A 22,505-nucleotide genomic window follows, 5' to 3' on the forward strand; every position below is an offset into this window, starting at 1 on the left:
AAGTCTGAAACAGAATAAATCTTCAAATGATAATTTAAGCAAAATGACTTTACAAAAATCTCCAAAAAGATGAACATAATAGGAATAAACAAATATTATGCGGGCTGGCACACCTGGTGAAAATTGTCTTCGGTAATCCTGAGGAGGGTTACGTGTTTGTGCCAAGAGAGGGCTCTTTAATGGGTGTATACAAATTTAGGAACGTACCTCTATATAAACTGTGCCTGCTTCAGTCTCAAAGCAGAAAACTTTTATCTGGCAGATAAAACTTGATAAACTGTTCATTCTCCATCTTAGGACCTTCTATCTGAGCAGAGATGTCAACTGCAGGAAAGGTAAGATCTCATATATGAAAATAGTATGATATGCAGGATATTTAGTTTGTGTACTGCCTAGCAATGACTGCGATAGCTGTAGCTGATGTATATCTAAATAATGTATGTCTATCTTGTCACTATATATATTACGTAATGGTATTTACATATACATTTACTAGATTTTTCCACAAACTAATATAAAAGAGAAACACCCATGTAATGCACAATGTGATGACAATAAAAGCTATCAGGAACACACAGCTTAGACATTCATGACCTCATCCTTTGTTCCACATGTTATTTAAAACTCACATTTCCTTTATACTCCAGTAAAAATTAAGGTGGAAAAGATCATGTTATGTATTGTAATATGCAGCTATAATAAGAATACATATCATGTTCACTATGTGTATTATAAATAATTATGTTTTATTAATACACACCATTTGTTTCAGATTACTTAAGCATTAATAAGTTTGCACTACTCATATAAACACTGCAAATACAATACTAATAGAGCCTATAAAGCAGCAAATGTTATTACAAAAATGAAATGTGTTGAACTGTTCATATTCATAAACCTGCTATTGTATTATATAGCATCTACAGTGAAACTTCCAATTCTTTGGCCACACCGGATTCTTCTGCAGAAGAACTTATGTTTTATCTATAATAGTCTTCTCCTTTGGAAGGACCACCTGTCTATTGAAATCAGAGTGCTCATCTTACAGAGGTTTTCCTTATATAGAAAGATAATTTATACCTAAAATTGTAATATAAAAGTAAATAGCTAAGCAAAATTGGAAACCTCTTTCCATTTCTACAGGGCTTAGAATTACTTACTAATGAAATTCAAGGGCACATAAATAACACAGAATAATAGTAACATATGTAATGATAGGTGTGGATTTCTAAATGCATAACCCAGTAATAACTAGAAGGCATTAAGATTGTATCTGATCACATACATAATGATTTATAGAATCCAGCCAGTTAACAACCCACTAATGGATACCTGCTTTTATTTATGGTCCTGCTTCATAGTTCAGACAGCACAGATACAGATTTATATGGATTTTATTGCTTATCAGCTGCCCAGCCTACATGATAAGAAAACTGTGGCTGCATTTAGTGTAATCTGATCATGAGGGTAAGGGAGCGTTCACACTACCGTCGGTGTCCAACATGTAGTGTCCGCTCCTAGTGTCCGTGACAGATTTTGAGTGGACACTAGGAGCGGACACTACATGTCGGAAACCGACGGTAGTGTGAACGCCCCCTTAGCCTACACTAATAAGACTGTTGTGCAAAAATATAGACACATTTCATGGCAATTTTGCACCCATAAAGGCGCCCTATTTTTATATTTCAGTGTATTGAGGCATCTGTAAAAATGGATAACAATATAGAACATGAAACAGACCATCAAATAATTGGTCATGTGTATAGCCCCCATTCACATACAGTGAATTTAATGCCGCCACGTGATGGCCATAAAAAAACTGTTGCTACGTGGTTAATTTTCCCTGTTGTGTAAATGTAGCTTTACCTACCACACCCTATTAAAAGCTTATAATAGACTTTGTACTATGAGGCGTCATTATAATTTTATTTAATTGTTATACACATAATACATGCTTTTTATATTTTCCACTAAAACCAGAATCACAACCTTTTTCAATACACTTATGTTGTCATCCATATGAGTTTGATTGATGGCTACAAGAAAATTACTTTTATTGTGAGCCTTTAGCTCTGAAAGGGAATATGTCATGAGAAAATGACACCTACTGTTAAAATACCATTTTTATGTTAAACATATCTTTGAAGAATTTTGGGTGATGTTCATTTTCCGTGTTATCTATATTAAAAAAAAAAAAAACCAAATCTTCCAACTCTTGCCACTAAGCCTAAAATAATCTGTGACTTCCTCTTTCCTGGATATGGACCATGGGCAATGGATGCAATGGTCTGGAGCAGACCCTACTGACTTCTATGGCATAGTTTTCTAGGCATGCTCTGTGATCTTTGCAGAAGTTATCACACAGAGGGTGAATAGATAAGCTGTGAAATCACTTATTGTGGATTCTACGTCTTATCGAAGTATAAATGACAGCTCTGATTATTAATACGGTGCTGATAAGTCAGGTGACTGCTGCAAAGAAATTTCCTACAAAAAAAAAAAAAAAAAAGAAGTGCCAGTACATTATTTTGCATATTGGCCAGAGTCAGAACTGCGGGGTTTTTAGGATTGTTTTTAAATATAAATAATAACAGGGAATTGTTTTTAAGAACAAATAGTCTTAAAAACATAACTCTTGATTTAAAAACAGGTCATTTTCTGGTGAAACATGACCAAATATTAGTATATACACTCACCGGCCACTTTATTAGGTACACCATGCTAGTAACGGGTTGGACCCCCTTTTGCCTTCAGAACTGCCTCAATTCTTCGTGGCATAGATTCAACAAGGTGCTGGAAGCATTCCTCAGAGATTTTGGTCCATATTGACATGATGGCATCACACAGTTGGCGCAGATTTGTCGGCTGCACATCCATGATGCGAATCTCCCGTTCCACCACATCCCAAAGATGCTCTATTGGATTGAGATCTGGTGACTGTGGAGGCCATTGGAGTACAGTGAACTCATTGTCATGTTCAAGAAACCAGTCTGAGATGATTCCAGCTTTATGACATGGCGCATTATCCTGCTGAAAGTAGCCATCAGATGTTGGGTACATTGTGGTCATAAAGGGATGGACATGGTCAGCAACAATACTCAGGTAGGCTTTGGCGTTGCAACGATGCTCAATTGGTACCAAGGGGCCCAAAGAGTGCCAAGAAAATATTCCCCACACCATGACACCACCACCACCAGCCTGAACCGTTGATACAAGGCAGGATGGATCCATGCTTTCATGTTGTTGACGCCAAATTCTGACCCTACCATCCGAATGTCGCAGCAGAAATCGAGACTCATCAGACCAGGCAACGTTTTTCCAATCTTCAATTGTCCAATTTCGATGAGCTTGTGCAAATTGTAGCCTCAGTTTCCTGTTCTTAGCTGAAAGGAGTGGCACCCGGTGTGGTCTTCTGCTGCTGTAGCCCATCTGCCTCAAAGTTCGATGTACTGTGCGTTCAGAGATGCTCTTCTGGCTACCTTGGTTGTAACGGGTGGCTATTTGAGTCACTGTTGCCTTTCTATCAGCTCGAACCAGTCTGGCCATTCTCCTCTGACCTCTGGCATCAACAACGCATTTCCGCCCACAGAACTGCCGCTCACTGGATGTTTTTTCTTTTTCGGACCATTCTCTGTAAACCCTATGTATATACATACATATATATATGTATGTATTTGAGTATAAGCCGAATTTTTCAGCCCAGTTTTTGTGCTGAATAAGCCTCCCTCGGCTTATACTCGAGTTAGCAAAAAAAAAATAAAAAATTTTTCTTTGTTTAGGAGTGTGGGGGGGGGGGGGGGGGTCTTTGACCAGCCACAATATCAATGTATAGAATCTCCCATAAAATAGTGCAAAAAAAATAAAATAAAAAATAAAAGTTCTTAATCCCTCATTTCCCTGGAATACATACAAAAGTTGAAAATGACTGTGAAACACATACACATTAGTGTGTTTCTGAAAGTGCCCGGTCTACTGAATATAGGGTACCTGCAGTGCTCCTGTTCCATCGGGAAGGGGTTAATAGGAGCACTGCAGATACCTTATATTCAGCCAGACTGAATTCCAAGTGGGGGAAGAAAAAGCAGTCCTCAAGCTCAGTGAAGGGGCAGACAGACAACCAAAACACCCCCTCCCCTTTCCCAGCACCCAGCAACCACTGCACCCAAAAACTTCAGCCATTTTAATTTTTGAAATTTTCCAGTAGCTGCTGCATTTCCCCCCTCGGCTTATACTCGAGTCAATAAGTTTTCCCAGTTTTTTGTGGTAAAATTAGGGGCCTCGGCTTATATTGGGGTCGGCTTATACTCGAGTATATACAGTATATAACTACTACAACATGGATATGCAGCACCTACTGTGTCTTCAAAAGTGTATAGGCCCCTTCATACGAAGTTTACGCTCCGCTCATTCAGACTCGTATACACGAGCGCTTCAAAACACATCCCATTCACTTCAATGTGAGTGCGCGTAAAGCCGGCTTTACACGCGCTCCCATTGAAGTGAATGGGATATGTTTTGAAGCGCTCGTCTATATGTGTCTGAATGAGCGGAGCGTAAATTCCGTGTGAAGGGGCCCTAATAGCCCTTTTTTCACTATTAAGGCTGAGATCCCACATTGCGAAAATGCAGCTTCTTTTGTTGCAGAATTTGCTGCAGTTTTTTGAGTCAAAGCCAAGAATGTTATAGAGGGAATGTGAAATATATGGGAAGTTCTTATACTTCTCCCTTCTGCTCAATCCACTCCTGGCTTTGGCTGCATCTCTGCAACATGGGGCCTCAGCCTAAGTCTGTGTTTACACATGGATTTTTTAGTTGCAGTAAGGTCTTCAGCTGGAAAGTCATTGCCATATTATTGAACAATTCTAGTATCATTGTGCTACCTCGCTGTAATGTATAGTAACATGTGCTGGACATTACTGCATATAAAAAACCATTCACTTTAATCAGACTGTAGTAGTAATAGTAGTAATACAACCTGAAGGTGAAGCAGCAGTTTATTAGGTTTTCTGGTAGTTGATGTGTATTAGCCTGTACTTGTTTTCAGAGACACAACGATCTGAAATATTTTGCGTGTCAAATGTAAGTATACAAATATACTCCACACATACAGTATAAGAAGCATTCCGTAGTGTGAATTGCAGCGTACTATTACACATTGGCATGGGCACAAGAGCTGGAGAACAGGGAGGGGCCGGAAAGCTTTTACTTTGTTATGAATATCCTTGGCATACGCAGTATTGCTGCTTGAGGTCATGCAAGGATAAGGCAGTATTACATAGCTACTAGTAATTGGGTTGACTTAAGAAAACTAGACGTGTACATAAAACAGCACATAGATTGTTTTTTTGGTATTTTATTTTGTTACTAGGCACCTGATCTTCTGATTAACCCTTATGTGACGCAGATTTTTTTTTTTCTGTTGTCATTTTTTACTCCCTTCTTAGACATTGCTTTGATATTATACTGCTTAGGAGCACTTTGGGGTATTATACTTTAGGGTATTTTACTGTGTGTGTGTGGGGGGACTTAGGAGCTTTACTGTATTGGGACACAAAGACACTGATTGTGATTGTGTGGGGTCAAGGGGGACAGGGTTTGAGACATAGCTTAGTATACTGGATGTAAATTTTGTGTAGAACACTGTGCACACCACATTTCTGGTTAATTGATTAGTATACGGTAGTCTAGAGCTGGATGTAAGCGATAAGCAGTAGTAGCTACACATCTGTACGAGTTTGTAACCACAAGGAACATTCAGATGTTTAATTACTAGATTACTGTGTTAATTAACAAAGATATAAAATATGGATATGGCATCTTCCCTTTGGCACAGAACCATCTACACATATATTTTACTAAGCATTAAAGGGGTATTCCCACGTCACATACGCATCAGTCTTTACTGCTGTAAAATCTTCTTTCTTCCTGGTTTCTTGCATCATTTGGTGGGCGGGGTTTCACATGCAACCTGTTGTTTAGCTCCGCCCCAAAATTTACATGTAGCCCCGCCCACCCATATTGGACTATGAAGTACAGGCAGCAGCAACTCCATTCTGTGTTACATACAGAGACTGCCTGTCTCTGTCATAATGAACACAATTGAATTAGCTAGCCTGATAACTGGGAGAACAGAAGAAATGAAAGCAGCTCCTCTCCCCTATCTGATAGCAGGAAGCTAGGTCACGTGGTGTAGACACAGGAATAGCTAGATACACAGGCTCGCTCCCTGCACTTAGCCCCTCCTCCCCCCCCTGAGAGCAGCAGATACATCACTTGACTCATGAGCAGCTAAGTCGGGGCTGTGGCCACAAAGAATTGAATAAAGTAAGATAGTGGACAAAGCAGTTTTTCTGAAGCAATGTATTTAGGAAAAGTCTTACATCCACATTAACAAGCAGTATAGATAGGATCCTTGTGATGGGACAATCCCTTTAATCCATACAAAGTGACACTGGTCACTGACAGTTCATAAGTGTTATTAGAGAATGAAATATATATATATATATATATATATATATATATATATATATATATATATTGACACTAAGGAACATTTGCTGGTTATTAGTCTTTCCCTCCAAGCTGTGCACTCTAGAAAGCAAAAACATTAAGGCTGGGGCTCCACGAGACGTAAACGCCGCAGTTTGGCAGTGGTGCACAGCACTTACCCATACCCTAGGCTAGCTGTGGTTTAGCAGTTTTGGAACCAGTTTTTAATTGAGTACAGTTTGCAAGTCTGTTTTTAATGTCAATAAAATATGACGATAGTGTCTACTTAGGGTGGGCACACCTTTTTCTTTGCATTAAGTAATATGAGTGAAAGAGTCAGGCCGAGGTAAATGCCACGATTTTTGCAGCAAACCCCATCCATACATTGCAGAAAAATATGCTCAATGGAAATGCTGCAATTTGGAAAACAATTGTTTTTTGGAAATTGCAGCATGGCATTATACCTACGTAAACATCAGCTGTTTCCCTATAGGTGTTGCAGAATTTGTTGCGGTTTTTTGAGCCAAACCAAGAATGACTACAAAAGGAATAGGAAATATATAAGAAGTTGTTATACTTTTCCCTTCTGCTTAATCCACTCCTGGCTTTGGCTCAAAAAACCGCAACAAAATCTGCAACAAAAAAGGCTGCGTTTCTGCAACGTGGAGCCTCAATCTAAAGCAGAAATTCTGCAGAGACTTTCTGCGAAAAGCTCTCCAGGAAAAAAACAATACATTTCCAATTTGTTTCCACTGTATTTTTTCCGGCATTGTTTTTTCGCTGCAGCCCGTTATGTGAGGTCTTAGTCTAAAACACCCTAAGGCTAAGGCCCCACTGGCTGGAACCGCTGGACAACCGCGGTGTGAACGCATTGCGGTTCTTCCCGCAGCACTTTGAACAGAAAGTTCACAGAATTTTCCTCCGCGGACTTTCTGTTACAATTATATCTATGGATATGCCACCGGTGTTTCTGTACATGTTGCGATTTTCAAAACCGCAACAGTTTTGGAAATCGTGGCGTGTCCGCGCTGTGATTTTTTCCGCAAAGTGGGCATGGGATTTGCATGAATCCCATCCACTTTGCAAGTACTGTAAAACGCCACGATTTTTCCCGCGGCATTTCTGGCCTGTGGGGCCTCGTCCTTAGTTTTCTAGTATTTTCATACTAGAAATGTTCATGTTATCGATGACAAGACAGAAAAAGGAGCCCTGTCATATAGGGTAATGCTCAACTGTGAATATGTAACAAAGTAAAAATTTGTATTGAAGAGTTCCATGGTTGGAGGTTGTTTTTTTTTTTTTTGTTGTTGTTTTAAAAAAAAATTTTAGAATGCTTTTACAGTCAATGCAAATCAATACATTTTATGTATCAGTGTGATTATGTGCTTTGTTCTAGGTGATAAAATGCAAGGCTGCAGTAGCTTATGACTTTAAGAAGCCACTGGTTATTGAACAAATTGAAGTTGCTGTACCCAAGGCCTTTGAAGTGCGAGTCAAGGTAACCTAATTTCCAATTTTTACAGTTTATGTTGGATATTTATTTTGTGACTGATAAAATACTATGAATGTTGACTTGTGTTCTTAAGGGTAAGGGTCCATTCACAGAGGAAAATGAGGAATTTGGTGTGGAATTTTCCACGCTAAAAAATAAAGCCTCCAATTGATTTTAATGGGTTCTACCAGCTTTTTTTCCACTAGAGGAACTATCCGCTAGTGGGAAAAAAAAAGCTAGCAGAACCCATTGAAATCAATGGAAGGCTTTTTTTCAGAGTGGAAAATTTCACACAAAATTTCACACCATTTTCTTCCGTGTGAATGGACCCTAAGGCTCCACATTATGGAAAAACAAAAAACAACACTTCATTTTACCATACCAGCACAGGGAATAAGATTAAATTTCATTTTTCATTCACATATTGCAGGGGGGGGAAAAAAGAGTTTTCAAGAACACATTTTTGAAAATGGCAGCATGTTAATATTGGCTTCAGAATTGGAAGCTTTTTCCCTATAAGAAAGAAGAAAGTATGCAAAGGGAAATGCATTAGAAAAGAAGTCAACACATTCTTTTTTGTTGTAGTTTTAAGACGCATTTCGCTACGTGGAACCTTAACCTAACAATTAAAAGGAAAATGTTACCTATAGCAAATATTTAGCCTCTATCCTGTAGCGGTTTTCTATACCTCTATAGGTATAATGGAAACAGAAAGTCTGCAGGGGAAACCTCTGTGGACATTCTGTGAAAAGGGCTCTTGTACTGCTGCCTGCTATTATACTTCGCTGGTTTACACTATAGACCTGTTCATTCACATTTCTGTTCTGCACAAGGAACTACATCCATAAAGAGGATATCCGATTATCACAACTTTTCAACCATCTGCAGGAGATAGTACAGTGCTACAATCAAGTACAGTGCTCGGTTACGTCAGTCAGTCCGATAGACTCTGTATATAGCAGCTGAGCACATGTGCAACTATTGCTCCATTTAAATGAGTGAAATAGAATCCCTCAGGATTGGAAGGGAGATTAATTATACATAAAATCAATGTCAGAAATACCAAGGGCAAATAATGACAATGTGATTATACCATTATATAATCCTGCTCCATGTGCAGTCTCAACTCGGTCTCATTTTTCAGGTCTCCATCAAAATGTTTTGTTTTGTTGTTTTTATTTACAGATTATTGCAAGTGGGATTTGCCACACTGATGACCATGCCCTCTCAGGTGGAATGGCCAAATTAAATTTCCCTGTTATTTTGGGACACGAAGGTTCTGGGATTGTTGAGAGTGTTGGGAAAGGTGTATTCAAAGTTCAGCCAGGTAATGTAAAGTAACTGAACTATAATCACATTACATCACATTACAAGAAACTTTTGTAATTCTGATTTCCGGAACATACAAGTTTCCATAAATGCAATTATAGCTCAATGATTCCGCTGTTGTGCTCTGAATATATATCCATAGATTCAGAAATATATACTGTGTTCTCCCTTGGTATATCCCTGCCATTGTTCTTAATCTATACACACACATGAGAAATTTCTCAGCAGATAAAGCTTATTTTATTAGTGTCTGCAGTTAATATTATGTGTATGACGCCATGGACATTGACTTAGAAATGCTGATACTATATTTCTAATTATTGTCATTGAATATTCCTTTATTTAGGAGATCATGTTATTTTGGTGTGCAGTCCAATGTGCTGGAAGTGTAAAGCCTGCCTGCATGAAGAAAGCAATTTCTGCGAAAAAAATGAGTATGCAATTTAATTTAGATTTCATATCACTAATACTTTATATCATGAGCTATGCAGTGGATAGAAACTCTTTAGCAAGAGCACTCACAAGAATGCATTTTTACCCCTTTGTGCTCTGCGTTGTACGATTACGTCGCACTCAGCACTGTAATTATACGGCAATGTAATGCTGTGGGCACAGAAGCTGTGCCTGCGGCATTACCTCTGCCACTCAGCTATGTGTGGGCAAGTTCAGACGGAGTATTTTGGTCAGGATTTTGAGGCTGTATCCGCCTCAAACTTGTGACCAAAAAGACAGTTCCCATTGAAATCAATGGGAGCCGCTCAGGTCTTTTTTCCGGGATCTGCTTCTTCCGGCTCTCAGAAAAAAAAGCGAGATGCTCATTCTTCGGTCGCGATTTGGCCTGAAGACACTCCCTCCTCCAGACTAGGCCCATTCATTGGGCCTAATCCGGAGCGGAGTGCTAGGTTGGATGCCGGTGCAGTGTACCAGCTTTCAGTCGCAGCTACCCGGCTTTTGGTCCAGAACAAAAAACTCTATCTCAACTTACCCTAACACAGCTGAGGGCCAGCAACCGGAGTCCCTAGGTACTCTGCCTTCAGTGGTTTAACCTCCTGGATGCTGTGATAAATATCAATCAAGGCATCCAGAGGATCTGCCCCTCAGATTCTCCACAATAAGATTGCTGGAGCCAAGGGGTTGCCATTAGAGATCAGCCGATCCGAACAGCACGCTCGCATAGAAATGAATGGACGTAGCCGGCACGTGGGGGGTTAAGCGGCCGGCCGCCGTCAAAGCGGAAGTACCAGGTGCATCCATTCATTTCTATGGAGCGTGCTGTTCAGATCGGCTGATCCGAACAGTACTCGCTCATCTCTAGTTGCCAGGTTAACAAGCAAGCAATGCAATGGCCTCCTGACTGCCTATGCACAATTCCCATAAAGAACCTATATGCAATGTTCTGCAATACTGTTTATTGCAGAACATTGCACTGGGGATCTGAGATCCTAGGTTGAAGTCCCCTTGTAGCATATGTAAAAAGTAAAATCAAAAAGTTTAAAGTAAAAATGAAACTAATAATAAAAAGTTCAAAAATCCCACTTTTATATTTAACCCTTAGGAGATGCAGACATTTTTCATTTTTGTGTTTTCGTTTTTTACTCCTTACATTCCAAAAGCCATAACTTTCTCATTATTCTGATGATGTAGTCATATGAGGGCTTGATTTTTGCGTGACAAGTGCGTAACAGGGGCTGTCCCATTATCGAGACACAAATAGAAAGTGAAAGTAACAACTCAGCTGCAGTGGTCGCATTTGACCATGGCATTTGAGTGGTTAAATGCCCATGATCAGAGTCATCATTGATTATGGGCAATGCTGCCGGGTCCCTCCTGTATGAAAAAGCACAGACTCAGCAGCTAGTGCATGTTTAGTCATGCGCACCAGGGTGTAACTGTACGTCCTGGTGCGCCTAAGGGTTAAATAACACATAATGTAAACAAAAAAATAAGCAAACATGTTGGGTATGTCTTGTGTCTATAAGCGGCCACATATATTATATACATTTGTATATATTTATAGATACACATACTGTATATACTTTATTATTATTTGCTAATTTCCTAATTTATTTTATTTATATTTTAGTGTTGGAAAGAATGTTGGATTCATGCTTGATGGAACCACCCGATTTTCTTGCAACGGAAAAATGATCCACAACTTCATGTCCACAAGTACATTTACTGAATATACAGTGGTAGATGAGTTTGCCGTTTGTAAGATTGATAAAGCTGCCCCTCTGGACCAAGTGTGTCTCATCGGCTGTGGGTTTTCTACTGGTTTTGGAACTGTTATTAATACTGCAAAAGTAAGTCATTTATAATACTTAAAGCGAACTTATCACATAGAAAATTCAGTGTAATCTGCAGGCAGTATGTTATAGAGCAGGGTATATTAGATTGATGTCAGTGCTGGACAGTTATCTCTATATACACACACGTGGAGTGCTGTCTACCATCTTAGAGAACCATCACCATGGCTAGATGACTGATTATAGGCATGGAAAAGAAAAAAGAAATTATTTATAATGGATCTTTTCTAGAGATAAGCGAACACTATTCGGATCAGCCGATCCGAACAGCACGCTCCCATAGAAATGAATGGAAGCACCTGTGACGTCAGGAAGTCAGCGTCACAGGTGCTTCCATTCATTTCTATGGGTGCGTGCTGTTCGGATCAGCTGATCTGAATAGTGTTCACTCATCTCTAATCTTTTCCCATCAAATATATAAAGTATATATATATATATATATATATATATATATATATATATATATATATATATACTCTGCTCTTCTATAACTGTTCCACCAGCAGATTGTATTACACTTTCTAGATAACAGGCAAGATTTGACAAAAATAATCTTTTCTTTAATAATCCCCACAATGCAGTTAAGCAGTACATGAGTACATGTATTTGAAGAAACATCACACGTCCTCTGCTATGTTGACTATCTGTGTCTTCTCTTATGTCAGGTGAAGCCTGGAAGCTCATGTGTGGTGTTTGGTCTGGGTGGAATAGGCATGTCAGCTGTCATGGCTTGCAAAATTTCTGGTGCCAAAAAGATCATTGGAGTTGATATCAATCCAGGCAAATTCAAGAAAGCTAAAGAGTTAGGATGTACTGACTGTGTGAACCCAAAAGACTGTTCCAAACCCATCCATGAAGTTATAACAGATATGACCGACGGAGGAGCTGATTATGCGTTTGAATGTATTGGCAAGGTTGATGTGATGGTAAGAATTAGCATAATACAATAAAGTATTGGTGACTGAATTGCATTATATAGCATGATACAACATGACACAAATGATGGTACCAAACAAATGGAAATTTTTCTCAGGCCAACTAATATGGTCATCGCATTATACTCCCAAAATGATGTAAAGGTAAAAAGAGTCATTACTGTACTCCGTCTCTTCAGACTACAGAATATAATAAGTGGAGGCCTATGGTAGGTGATAATAATAATAAAACAAACCTTTATACGCTCCTTACATTAGCTCTTTTAGGCCCCCTATCCTGGTGATGTCATACACTAGGGATAATGGCTGAGGCCTGTGATTCGGTCACCAGTGGTCACAGAGGCACTCAGAGTGCCCATTTCACCACTGAGGCTTAATTAAAGGCCTCAGCAGAAGCCCCTTGCACACAGTGTCATTGAAGAGATGGACAGGGAGCACAGGACGCCACGAGGAGGCCCAGAAGAGGTAATGGAAGGTGAGTATGAACATTTTTTTTTATTTTGGTTGCCTCCAATGGGCGTCCACTTATTATACTCTGGAGTCTGAAGAGAATCCAGAGTACAATAATGACGCCTTCACTTTTACATAACCTCAGCTTTGTTTGCCTTAGAGAGATAGAAATTGGATAGTTAGGTTCTATGCTGTGTTTTAAGCCATTTTAAGGTTTGGTTTGTACCAAACCTATTCGACCTGAAACAAAAGTTGAACTCTAGCCACCCATAACGAAACAAATCCTGAGAGCTTCACCCATTTATAGTGAAAATATTGGTATATGCTTTCCTTTGATTCATACAACAGAATATATAGATGTATCCCACAAGACAAAAAAAAGCAGTTTTGCTGTGGTTATCTAAAGCTCTAAAACAATTAATACACAATGGAGTGTATCAGACGGCTATGCAATGACTGGTTTGCGTATTTATCACCTATACCAGTGATGGTGAACTTTTTTGAGACCGAGTGCCTAAACTTCAACCCAAAACCCAATAAATTATCATGGAGTGCCAACACTGCAATTTAACCAATGTGGACAATTATGGACCCACAAATTACAGTGGTAAGAATGTGGTTTTACAGAGCTTGTACTGAAAGATAAAGGTCTCTGCATTTGAACAATTAATGTTCACTATTTACATTGCACAGGATCTGTTTTATAGTGACAGGGAAATGTTATTACAGCCTGTACTAATATCATGTCCGCTATAAAACAGATACTGTGTGATATAAATAGTGACCCCACACAGTACAATCTGTCCCACAGTGGCCCCAACTCACAATACAATCTGGCCCACAGTGGCCCCCACACACAGCACAATCTGCCCCACAGTGGCCCCCACACACAATACAATCTGGCCCACAGTGGCCCCCACACACAGTACAATCTGCCTCGCAGTGGCCCCAACACAGGATTATATCTGTATACTCCACAGTAGTCCCCCTCCCCACACAGCATGAAATGGTCCACTGTAGCCCCCTCCCCACACAGCATGAAATGGTCCACAGTAGCCCCCTCCCCAGACAGTACACACAAATGTACTTACCTGAAGGGCCGCCGGTCGTCCTCTCTTCTGTTCACTGCGCGCGCTGATGACTTACGTCATCACGCCTGTGCTGGTGCAGAGGTCATACTGTGTAGTACCATGTGGCCTATACTGACAGCTTTCAGCTGGATGTGTATTTGCACAACCAGCTGAAGGCAGTGATCGCTCACTAACAGGGAATCCTGTATCGGATTCCCCGTTAGTGAGCAATCTGGGCGACCGCACGAGTGCCGGCAGAGAGTGTTCTGCGTGCTCTCTCTGGCACACGTGCCATAGGTTCGACATCACTGACCTATACAGTAGGTCATGAAAACCAAAAACAAGAACCCAAAAATACAAAAACAACCTGGTCTCAAAACGGATATAAATATATTTCAAACAACTTGAGACACAAAATGTAAAAATTACATAACTTTATTAATAAATATCACATCAAACAATACATCAACAGACAAGGGAGACACACATAGGGAAAAAGATAAATTTCCCCATAGAGTAGCGGAGGAATACCAAAACCCTCCCACCAGTCAAAGACTGAGTCTAACCCCAAAAATAATATAGAAATACAAGAACAAAAGTCACAAGAAGAGGAATATAATCCCCAATTAAATACTTAGTATTACACACCAATCATAGGCCAGGGGACTAAAATACACATGTCCTCACAAGTAAAGAGGCATCCCAAATAGGGTCACCCTAATACATACCCGTAGGTGTCGACATATTCTCTGTGGATACCAATGTATTAATGAGCACAATGACGTCGTCACGCTACGTATTTTAGTCCCCTGGCCTATGATTGGTGTGTAATACTAAGTATTTAATTGGGGATTATATTCCTCTTCTTGTGACTTTTGTTCTTGTATTTCTATATTATTTTTGGGGCTATACAGTAGGTCCTCAGGCCAAATTTCACATAATTCTACGTTCAAACATAAGGTTAAATTGCACTCTGTTCCGATCAAAAGCAAAAAAAATTCTAATAATTTGATTTATATTTTTTACTCTTAGGCATCCATGATTCAGTCCACTCATTATTCCTATGGAATTGCCACTATTATTGGTGTTCCTTGCTCCACAGACAGACTCTGTCTTGATGTGATGTGGCTGCTAACTGGACGTACAGTGCATGGAGCCTTCTTAGGAGGTGAGATTTAGAAATTATAAACTTAAAGGGGTTGTCCAGGATAAACTAAGAATTAACCCCTAAACTAAACCCACTCCCCCACCTAACGTCTAATTTACTTCCATTAAAAAAAATATATAATATAAAATACCCATATTCCTGGAGTAGTCATATGATCGCTCCAGGAACAGTTTCTGATAATCTGGTGACGTTCCGTTTCACCTCTTCCCAAACTGAATGTCACCATTACTTCTCCCCCATCCCCATCAATACTTACCAGCCTTCCTGTGTCCAGGGAGGGGATAGTAGTGGGCATGATAGCTTAATTAGGTAGACAGGAGAAGGGGAGGGGCTAGTAGTGTATGGGATAGCTTAACTAGGGAGATGGGGAAGGGGACGGATTAGTAGTGGGCGGGATAGCCTAGTTGGTGAGACGGGGAGTGGTAGGAGTTAGAAGTGGGCAGGATAGCTTAGTTAGGGAGACAGCGACGGGGTGTAACAGAGTGAGAGAGAATTGGGCTGAGTGAGAGGGAACTAGTGTGGAAGGAACATAGCAAGCTGCATAGGTGGAAGTTACACCATGTAAGCAAAAGCAGTGAATGCCAGGAGCTTCCACAGACACCCAGAAATTACTCTAAACACTGCTAAAGGTATATGGGTGTACTTATTTATCCGTTACTAGCTCTAACAGACCTTTTATAAAAGAAAAAAAAAAGATTTTTTTGTCTGGACAACCCCTTTAAGTTACTCACAGTAATTATGAATGTTGTTTAAATGTAATCACTTGATGTTATTGATTTAGAGAAAAGCAACAACATTTTTTATTTTTTTGCAGATTACAAGGCAACTGAAGAGTTTCCTAAATTAGTAAGCCAAGTCATGTCTGGGAAAATTGACCTTGGCGCTATAGTGACTTGCAGGCTGCCGCTGGATCAAGTCAATAAAGGCCTGGACCTCATGAGACATGGAGAATCGTAAGTAGATCTCGAAGTTATATTTTCAATATTATCAAAAATGTGTTTTTAGAAAGGCTATATACAGGGCCGGCGTCAGTGCACGGCATAGTCGGGCAAGTGCCGGGGCCCACAGAGCCTCTGGGGGCCCCCCGGCACTTGCCTGTCACAATTTCAGCTCATCGCATCACGCCTACACACGCAAGCCGGTCCGGAGCTAAGCAGGAGCTGATCTCACAGCTCCTGCATCGCGTATGTGATTGGAGGGAGAGAGAGAGGAGCGTCGGGGGAACGAGGGAAGGTGAGTGATGTAAGTGTTTGTTTTGTATTACATATTAAGGTGAAACATAATGAAGGGGGCCCATGAAACTGGGGGGCAAATGAAGGGGAGGGGGGGAACGGCATGACACTGGAGAAGATGAAGGGGGTGGGGAGAGAACGGCATGAAACTGGGGACAGAGATGGAGGGGCCCAAAGAAACTGGGGGGCAAATGAAGGGGAGGGGGGAACAGCATGACACTGGGGCAGATGGAGGGGGGGAGAACAGCATGACACTGGGGCAGATGGAGGGGGGGAGAACAGCATGGAACTGGGGACAGAGATGGAGGGGGCCCAATGAAACTGAGGGGGCAAATGAAGGGGGGGGGAACGGCATGACACTGGGGAAGGGGGTGGGGAGAGAACGGCATGAAACTGGGAACAGAGATGGAGGGGGCCCAATGAAACTGAAGGGGCAAATGAAGGGGAGGGGGGGAACGGCATGACACTGGGGCAGAGATGGGGGACATGAAACTGTGGGCAGATGAAGGGGGAGAACGTGATGAAACTGGGGACAGAGATGGAGGGGGGACATGAAACTGGGGGCAGAGGAAGGGTGTATATGAAACTGGGGGAGAGATGGAGGGGGGCATATAATTTACGGGTGACTGTAGGAGGATTATACTGTGTGGGAGCACATAATAAATGAATGAGAATGGGTGGAATCAACATAAAAGTGGGTGGAGCTAAATTTGCCGCGGCGCGCAGAGCGTGCCGCACATTTTGCCCCTCTTTCTACTCTTTAAAAGATTGGGAGGTATGGCGTTGGTGACGCCACCCTCCTGCATGACGTCACTCGCTTCATCTGCGACGCACAGTGTCTCGACTCCCCCCACCTCCTTTACAAGAAGGCCCACTGAGGCTCTGTCGCCCAAGGGCCCATAAAAACCTGGAGCCGGCCCTGGCTATATATATATATATATATATATATATATATATATATATATATATACCGTGTTTCCCCAAAAATAAGACAGTGTCTTATATTAAATTCTCGTCCTAATTATAGGACATGTCTTATGTTCGGGGGGTGTCTTATGGAGCGGGGGACAACCCGCTCCATAAGACTTGCAGGAGGTTAGGCGAGGGGAAGGGGAGGTAGGCTACTTACCTTCCCCATCTTCATAGCAGCGCTGGTGCTGCTGTTGATCACGGCGGCGGAAGTGGTGGGTGGGGCTTAGCGAGGCTGCCGGCAGTTGCCAGGGAGCCTCACCTTGTGGGCATTGCAGGCAGCTGAATGCTGTGTACTGTGTTCCATGTGCACAGGAAAGCTGGCTGCTGCCTCTGCTGTGATACTGGCTGCTGTAGGATGAGCTGGGAGAGCCAACTCCCCGCAGCATATGCACAGCGGGCATCTCCCAGCTCATCCTATAGCAGGGACAGTGGATACAACCTACGGTATCACAGCAGAGGCAGCGGCCGGCTTTCCTGTGCACACAGAACATCGCGCACAGTGTTCAGCAGGCTGCAATGGTTTTTGGGAGATGCCTTATTTTCGGGGGGTGCCTTATATTAGGCAATTAAACAGAAACCTCCCCATGACTTATTTTCGGGGGATGACCTATATGTGAAATGCATTGTGTTTTTTTTCTGCAGCATTTTTCACAGAAAGTCAGCTGGGTATGTTTGACTTGCTTTTCCACTGTGGATTTTTTTATTTTTTTTGCAATGTGTGGATGGGAATTTCCAACATCCCATCCACTTTGTAGGTAGTGAAAAATACTGGCAGTGGCCAAAATGTTGCGTTTTTGCAATGTGGGGCCTGGGCCTTAAATAGGAAAATTGCTATAAGGTACTTTAGGGCTTCTCCAAATTGTGTTACTGATATTTTTTCTATGAAATATTACTATTATTGCAAATATTTATCTTCTTTATTTTACAGTGTCCGCACAGTCATTATGATGGCAGAGCAATAAGGGAAATCCAGCAAAATTGCCTATGACAGAGAAACTAATACATTCATATTAGTTATATATCAATGTCTAAACTAAATTAGCTTTTTTTATTATTTTCTTTGGCTGAGTTGTTTCTGTTGTGGGGATTGCTGATAGTGTTACCGCAGCATGTTGGGTGTTTTTTCTATAAAAAGTAATCTGACATTTATGCCTCTTTAAAATGTAACTTTTTCTTTCATTATCTTTCTGATAATTGATAATAAACTATATGATTTCGGCTTCAGTGGTTAATAGTGGTACCGCATTTGTACGCACAGATATATATACAGTCCTATGAAAAAGTTTGGGCACCCCTATTAACCTTAATCATTTTTAGTTCTAAATATTTTGGTGTTTGCAGCAGCCATTTCAGTTTGATATATATTTCTTTCAAATTCTCTTTTTATTAAAGTGAGTGAACAAATAAAAGCTTCAATATTAACATACAAAAAGCACCAGAAAGGCTCGGCAGGAACAGATAATATAGTATCAACAATTCAAATACAGAGAATGTCATCTGCATGGGTAACCATAAAAAAACAATACAAGAAAACAGCAGAGCAAATTGGAAATAAGGGTGGGGATGAGGAGAAGGGGAAATTAGGGGTCCAAAGGTACCATAGAATAACGATTTAGAACTGAAGGAATCGATTGATAAACAGCTGATGTATGAGCTAAGTATTAACTAGAAGTGAATTATCTCCAGAAGGGAAACTAAGGTTGCCAAAGGTCCTTAAAAGCCTGATGTTTACGCAGCTCCCAGTTATATAATTCCTCTAACCTGGCTAGTTCATCTACTTTGTATACCCATTCTTCTATAGTAGGGGGATCTTTTTCTAGCCAATGTGGGGGTATCAGAAGTTTTGCTGCTTGAACCAATAATGTGACCAGGTTGTGAGCAGAGGGAGCCCAAAAGTTCTCTGGTAAACCTAATAACACAGACACTGGTGAAAGTGTAATATTGGGAGGCCCGACTTTGAGTAGAATCGCCTCCACTTGGGACCAAAATCGTTGCACCTTGTTACAATACCAAAACATATGACCCAACGAGCCACCTGAGGATTCACATCTCCAGCATGTATCATTATTACACAGGGCCATTCTTAAGAGATCTGACGGAGCGCGGTACCATCTCGTTACAATTTTATAGGAGTTTTCTTGGATTCTCACGCAAGGGGAGAATCCATGTGATTTAGTATGGATATGAGCTATTTCTGGTTCAGAAAAAGTACGGCCTAAGTCAGTCTCCCATCTAGAAATGTAAGCTGGTTTCACTATTCTCCCCAATGTCAATAGAAATGTATATTATAACGAGATGATACCTTTAGATAGATTCGCTCTAAGCAGAAGGGCCTCAAACCATGGTGGGGAAGCCGTAGTGGAGAACTTAGATTTAAGCTGGGCATGAGAATTCCTTAGGTCAGAAGATTGTAGGAAGGTATGCGTCTGCTCAAAAATTTGTATAGGAACTTGGTCCCAAGCAATAATGTCTTTCAGTCTCACTTGTTTGACCAGTCTCCACGCCTCTGACACCTCCCTCGCACCCGGGCGAAGAAGAAATGGAGCAAGATCTCCAGGTAATAGAGGTGGGGGAGATCCAATCAAAGAGAAGGTTTCATGGGTCTCCCTGAAGACCCTGGAAAGGGCATTAGAAATTTGGAAGGGGGAATCTACAAAAGAAGTCATTCCCCATAGACCGGCACGTTGGCGAGAGTCAAGAGAGTTTAGTTCCAGTGATACATCTAAGGATTTCTGTCCCTCTGAATGTAATCGGAGCCATCGTTTAAGCAGAACTGCTTTATAATAAGTCGCTATATCCGGCATACCAAAGCCCCCGAACTCCTTCGAGAGAACGAGCCTATCAAAAGACAGTCTAGGTTTCTTACCATTCCAAAGGAAGGAAATAAAAAGTGACTGGACCTTTTTAAAATACACCTTCGGAACCAGTATAGGTAACATTTGAAAAACATAGAGAAATTTAGGCAAAACGAAGGTACGCAGCAGATTTTTTCTACCCATCCAAGAAATACTAGGTATGGACAGAGAAGATAGGTAGGCTTTAACAGAGTTAAAAAGGTGAGTGTAGTTAGCTTGGAAGAGAGCCTTTGGGTCCCTTGTAAGGTAAATACCCAAGTATTTCAATTTACAAGACTGCCAAGTGAAAGGAGAACCACATTGGAAGAATCTCAACTCAGGAATAGAGAGGGAGACATTCATAGCTTCCGACTTAGAATAATTAATTTTGAAATTTGAGAGTGTACTAAACTGTTCAATCAGTCTTATTATATGCAGAAAGGTATTTATAGGGTCTGAAACAAATAATAGCAGATCATCTGCGAAAGCGGCGCTATAATGCATAACATCTCCCACTTTAAAACCCTTGATGTGCGGGTGATCCCGAATGGCCTGAAGGAGAGTCTCCATTATCAAAATAAAAAGGGTAGGGGATAAAGGGCAGCCCTGTCGGGTCCCATTTTTAATCAAAAAAGGGTCTGACAATAGACCGTTAACCCTGATCCTGGCCCGGGGGCATGAGTAAAGGGAGGAGATCGCTGTAATAAAGTCCGCGGGAATCCCAAACCTATGTAAGGTGCGATACATATATAACCAGTTAATCCTATCAAATGCCTTCTCAGCGTCAGTGCCAAGAAGGACTAGGGGTAAGCGATGGTGGAGGGCATATTGAGTCAGATGAACGGCTCTGCAAGAATTATGGTTACCTTCCCGTCCAGGGATGAAGGCATACTGTTCTTGATTAATTAACTCCGGGAGGAAGGATTGAAGGCATGTAGACAAAATTTTTGCCCACAGTTTTACATCCACATTAAGAAATGAAATGGGTCTATAGTTTCCACGTTTACATAAATCTTTACCTTCCTTAGGAAGGATTGTAATTGTCGCTTCTAAAGCTTGTGGCGGCAAGGAGCCAGTAGTCCTGATTTCCTCACACCAACTAGTAAGATGCGGGAGCAAAACTAAAGCAAATTTTTTATAATAACCTACCGGAAGACCATTCGGGCCTGGGCTTTTCCCTAACGGCAGCGAGTTCAATATGCTTTGGACTTCTTGTTGCGCTATAGGGCGTGGTAACAGAGCAGCTTGGTCCAAGGTAAGGGAAGGCAAATTCAAGTCTTTCAAAAAACTATCTATCCGGTAGATAGTCTCCGGGGAATAAGGATCAAGAGCAGGAGTTATGTTATAAAGATCTTGGAAAAAGATTTGAAATTGAGAAGCTATCTCTTCAGTAGAAACTGCCGCCGGGCCAGAATCAGGGACAATCCTACTAACAAAAGACAACTCTTTCTGTTTCTTGAGGAGATGAGACATAATTTTATTGCCTTTATCTCCATGAGCATAATATTTAAATTTAGAATATTGGTAATTCTTGGCATGCCGGATATTGAAGTGGTCTTTCAATTTCTTACGAAGGTGTATCAATTCAGATTCAACCGAGGCGGCGAGAGAGCGCTTTTGAATGCATTCAAGGGTATACATTTTTGCCAATAGATCATTCAGTTGGGACATACGTTCTCTCTTAACTCTCGCCCCCAGAGCAATCAACTCACCCCATATAAATGCCTTGTGGGTCTCCCAAGTGATAGCATGAGATGTGTCAGAAGCTGGATTTTCAGTAAAAAAGTGTTTCAAGGAAGCATAAAGTGCTTCCACGTGACTCCGGTTGTCCAAAAGAGTTTAATTGAGCCTCCAGGACCAACTCCTTCAAGGAAGCTCCTGGAGAGTCAGAGACATGGAGACTGGAGTATGGTCCGAAATAGTAAAAGAGCCTATGTGGACAGAAGTAAGAATGTTAAGATACAGCTGTGAAATAAACAGATAATCAAGTCTATGAGAAGAGGAGTGCATCGGGGACTGGTAGGTGAAGTCCTTAGAGGAGGGGTGGCAAGTTCTCCAAGTGTCAATAATACCTGTCTCTTGTAACGCTTTATGTAATCTAGAGAGGGCTTTCTGAGAATGAACTTTGGAAGGTGGGGAGGAATCTAAACTAGTCTCAAACCCAAAGCAATCTCAATACCAGATAAAGAACAAAGATACCCACAAAAACTCAAAGCACCAACTAAGTA

The 22,505-nt window shown here is 41.0% G+C and overlaps 1 protein-coding gene across 1 annotated transcript; it reads left to right on the forward strand.

Moving 5' to 3' along the window:
• Positions 1-244: 244 nt before the first annotated feature.
• Positions 245-18,673, forward strand: LOC142217281 (alcohol dehydrogenase 1-like). The gene is made up of 9 exons (XM_075285476.1): positions 245-335; positions 7,886-7,987; positions 9,167-9,308; positions 9,657-9,744; positions 11,394-11,613; positions 12,282-12,542; positions 15,104-15,239; positions 16,054-16,192; positions 18,372-18,673. Exons 1-9 carry the CDS (start codon positions 318-320, stop codon positions 18,403-18,405), a joined length of 1,140 nt encoding a protein of 379 aa, XP_075141577.1. The 5' UTR covers positions 245-317; the 3' UTR covers positions 18,406-18,673.
• Positions 18,674-22,505: the final 3,832 nt, after the last annotated feature.

The sequence above is a fragment of the Leptodactylus fuscus genome, chromosome 1 (assembly GCF_031893055.1).
Source record: "Leptodactylus fuscus isolate aLepFus1 chromosome 1, aLepFus1.hap2, whole genome shotgun sequence".
NCBI classification, from domain to species: Eukaryota; Metazoa; Chordata; class Amphibia; order Anura; family Leptodactylidae; genus Leptodactylus; species Leptodactylus fuscus.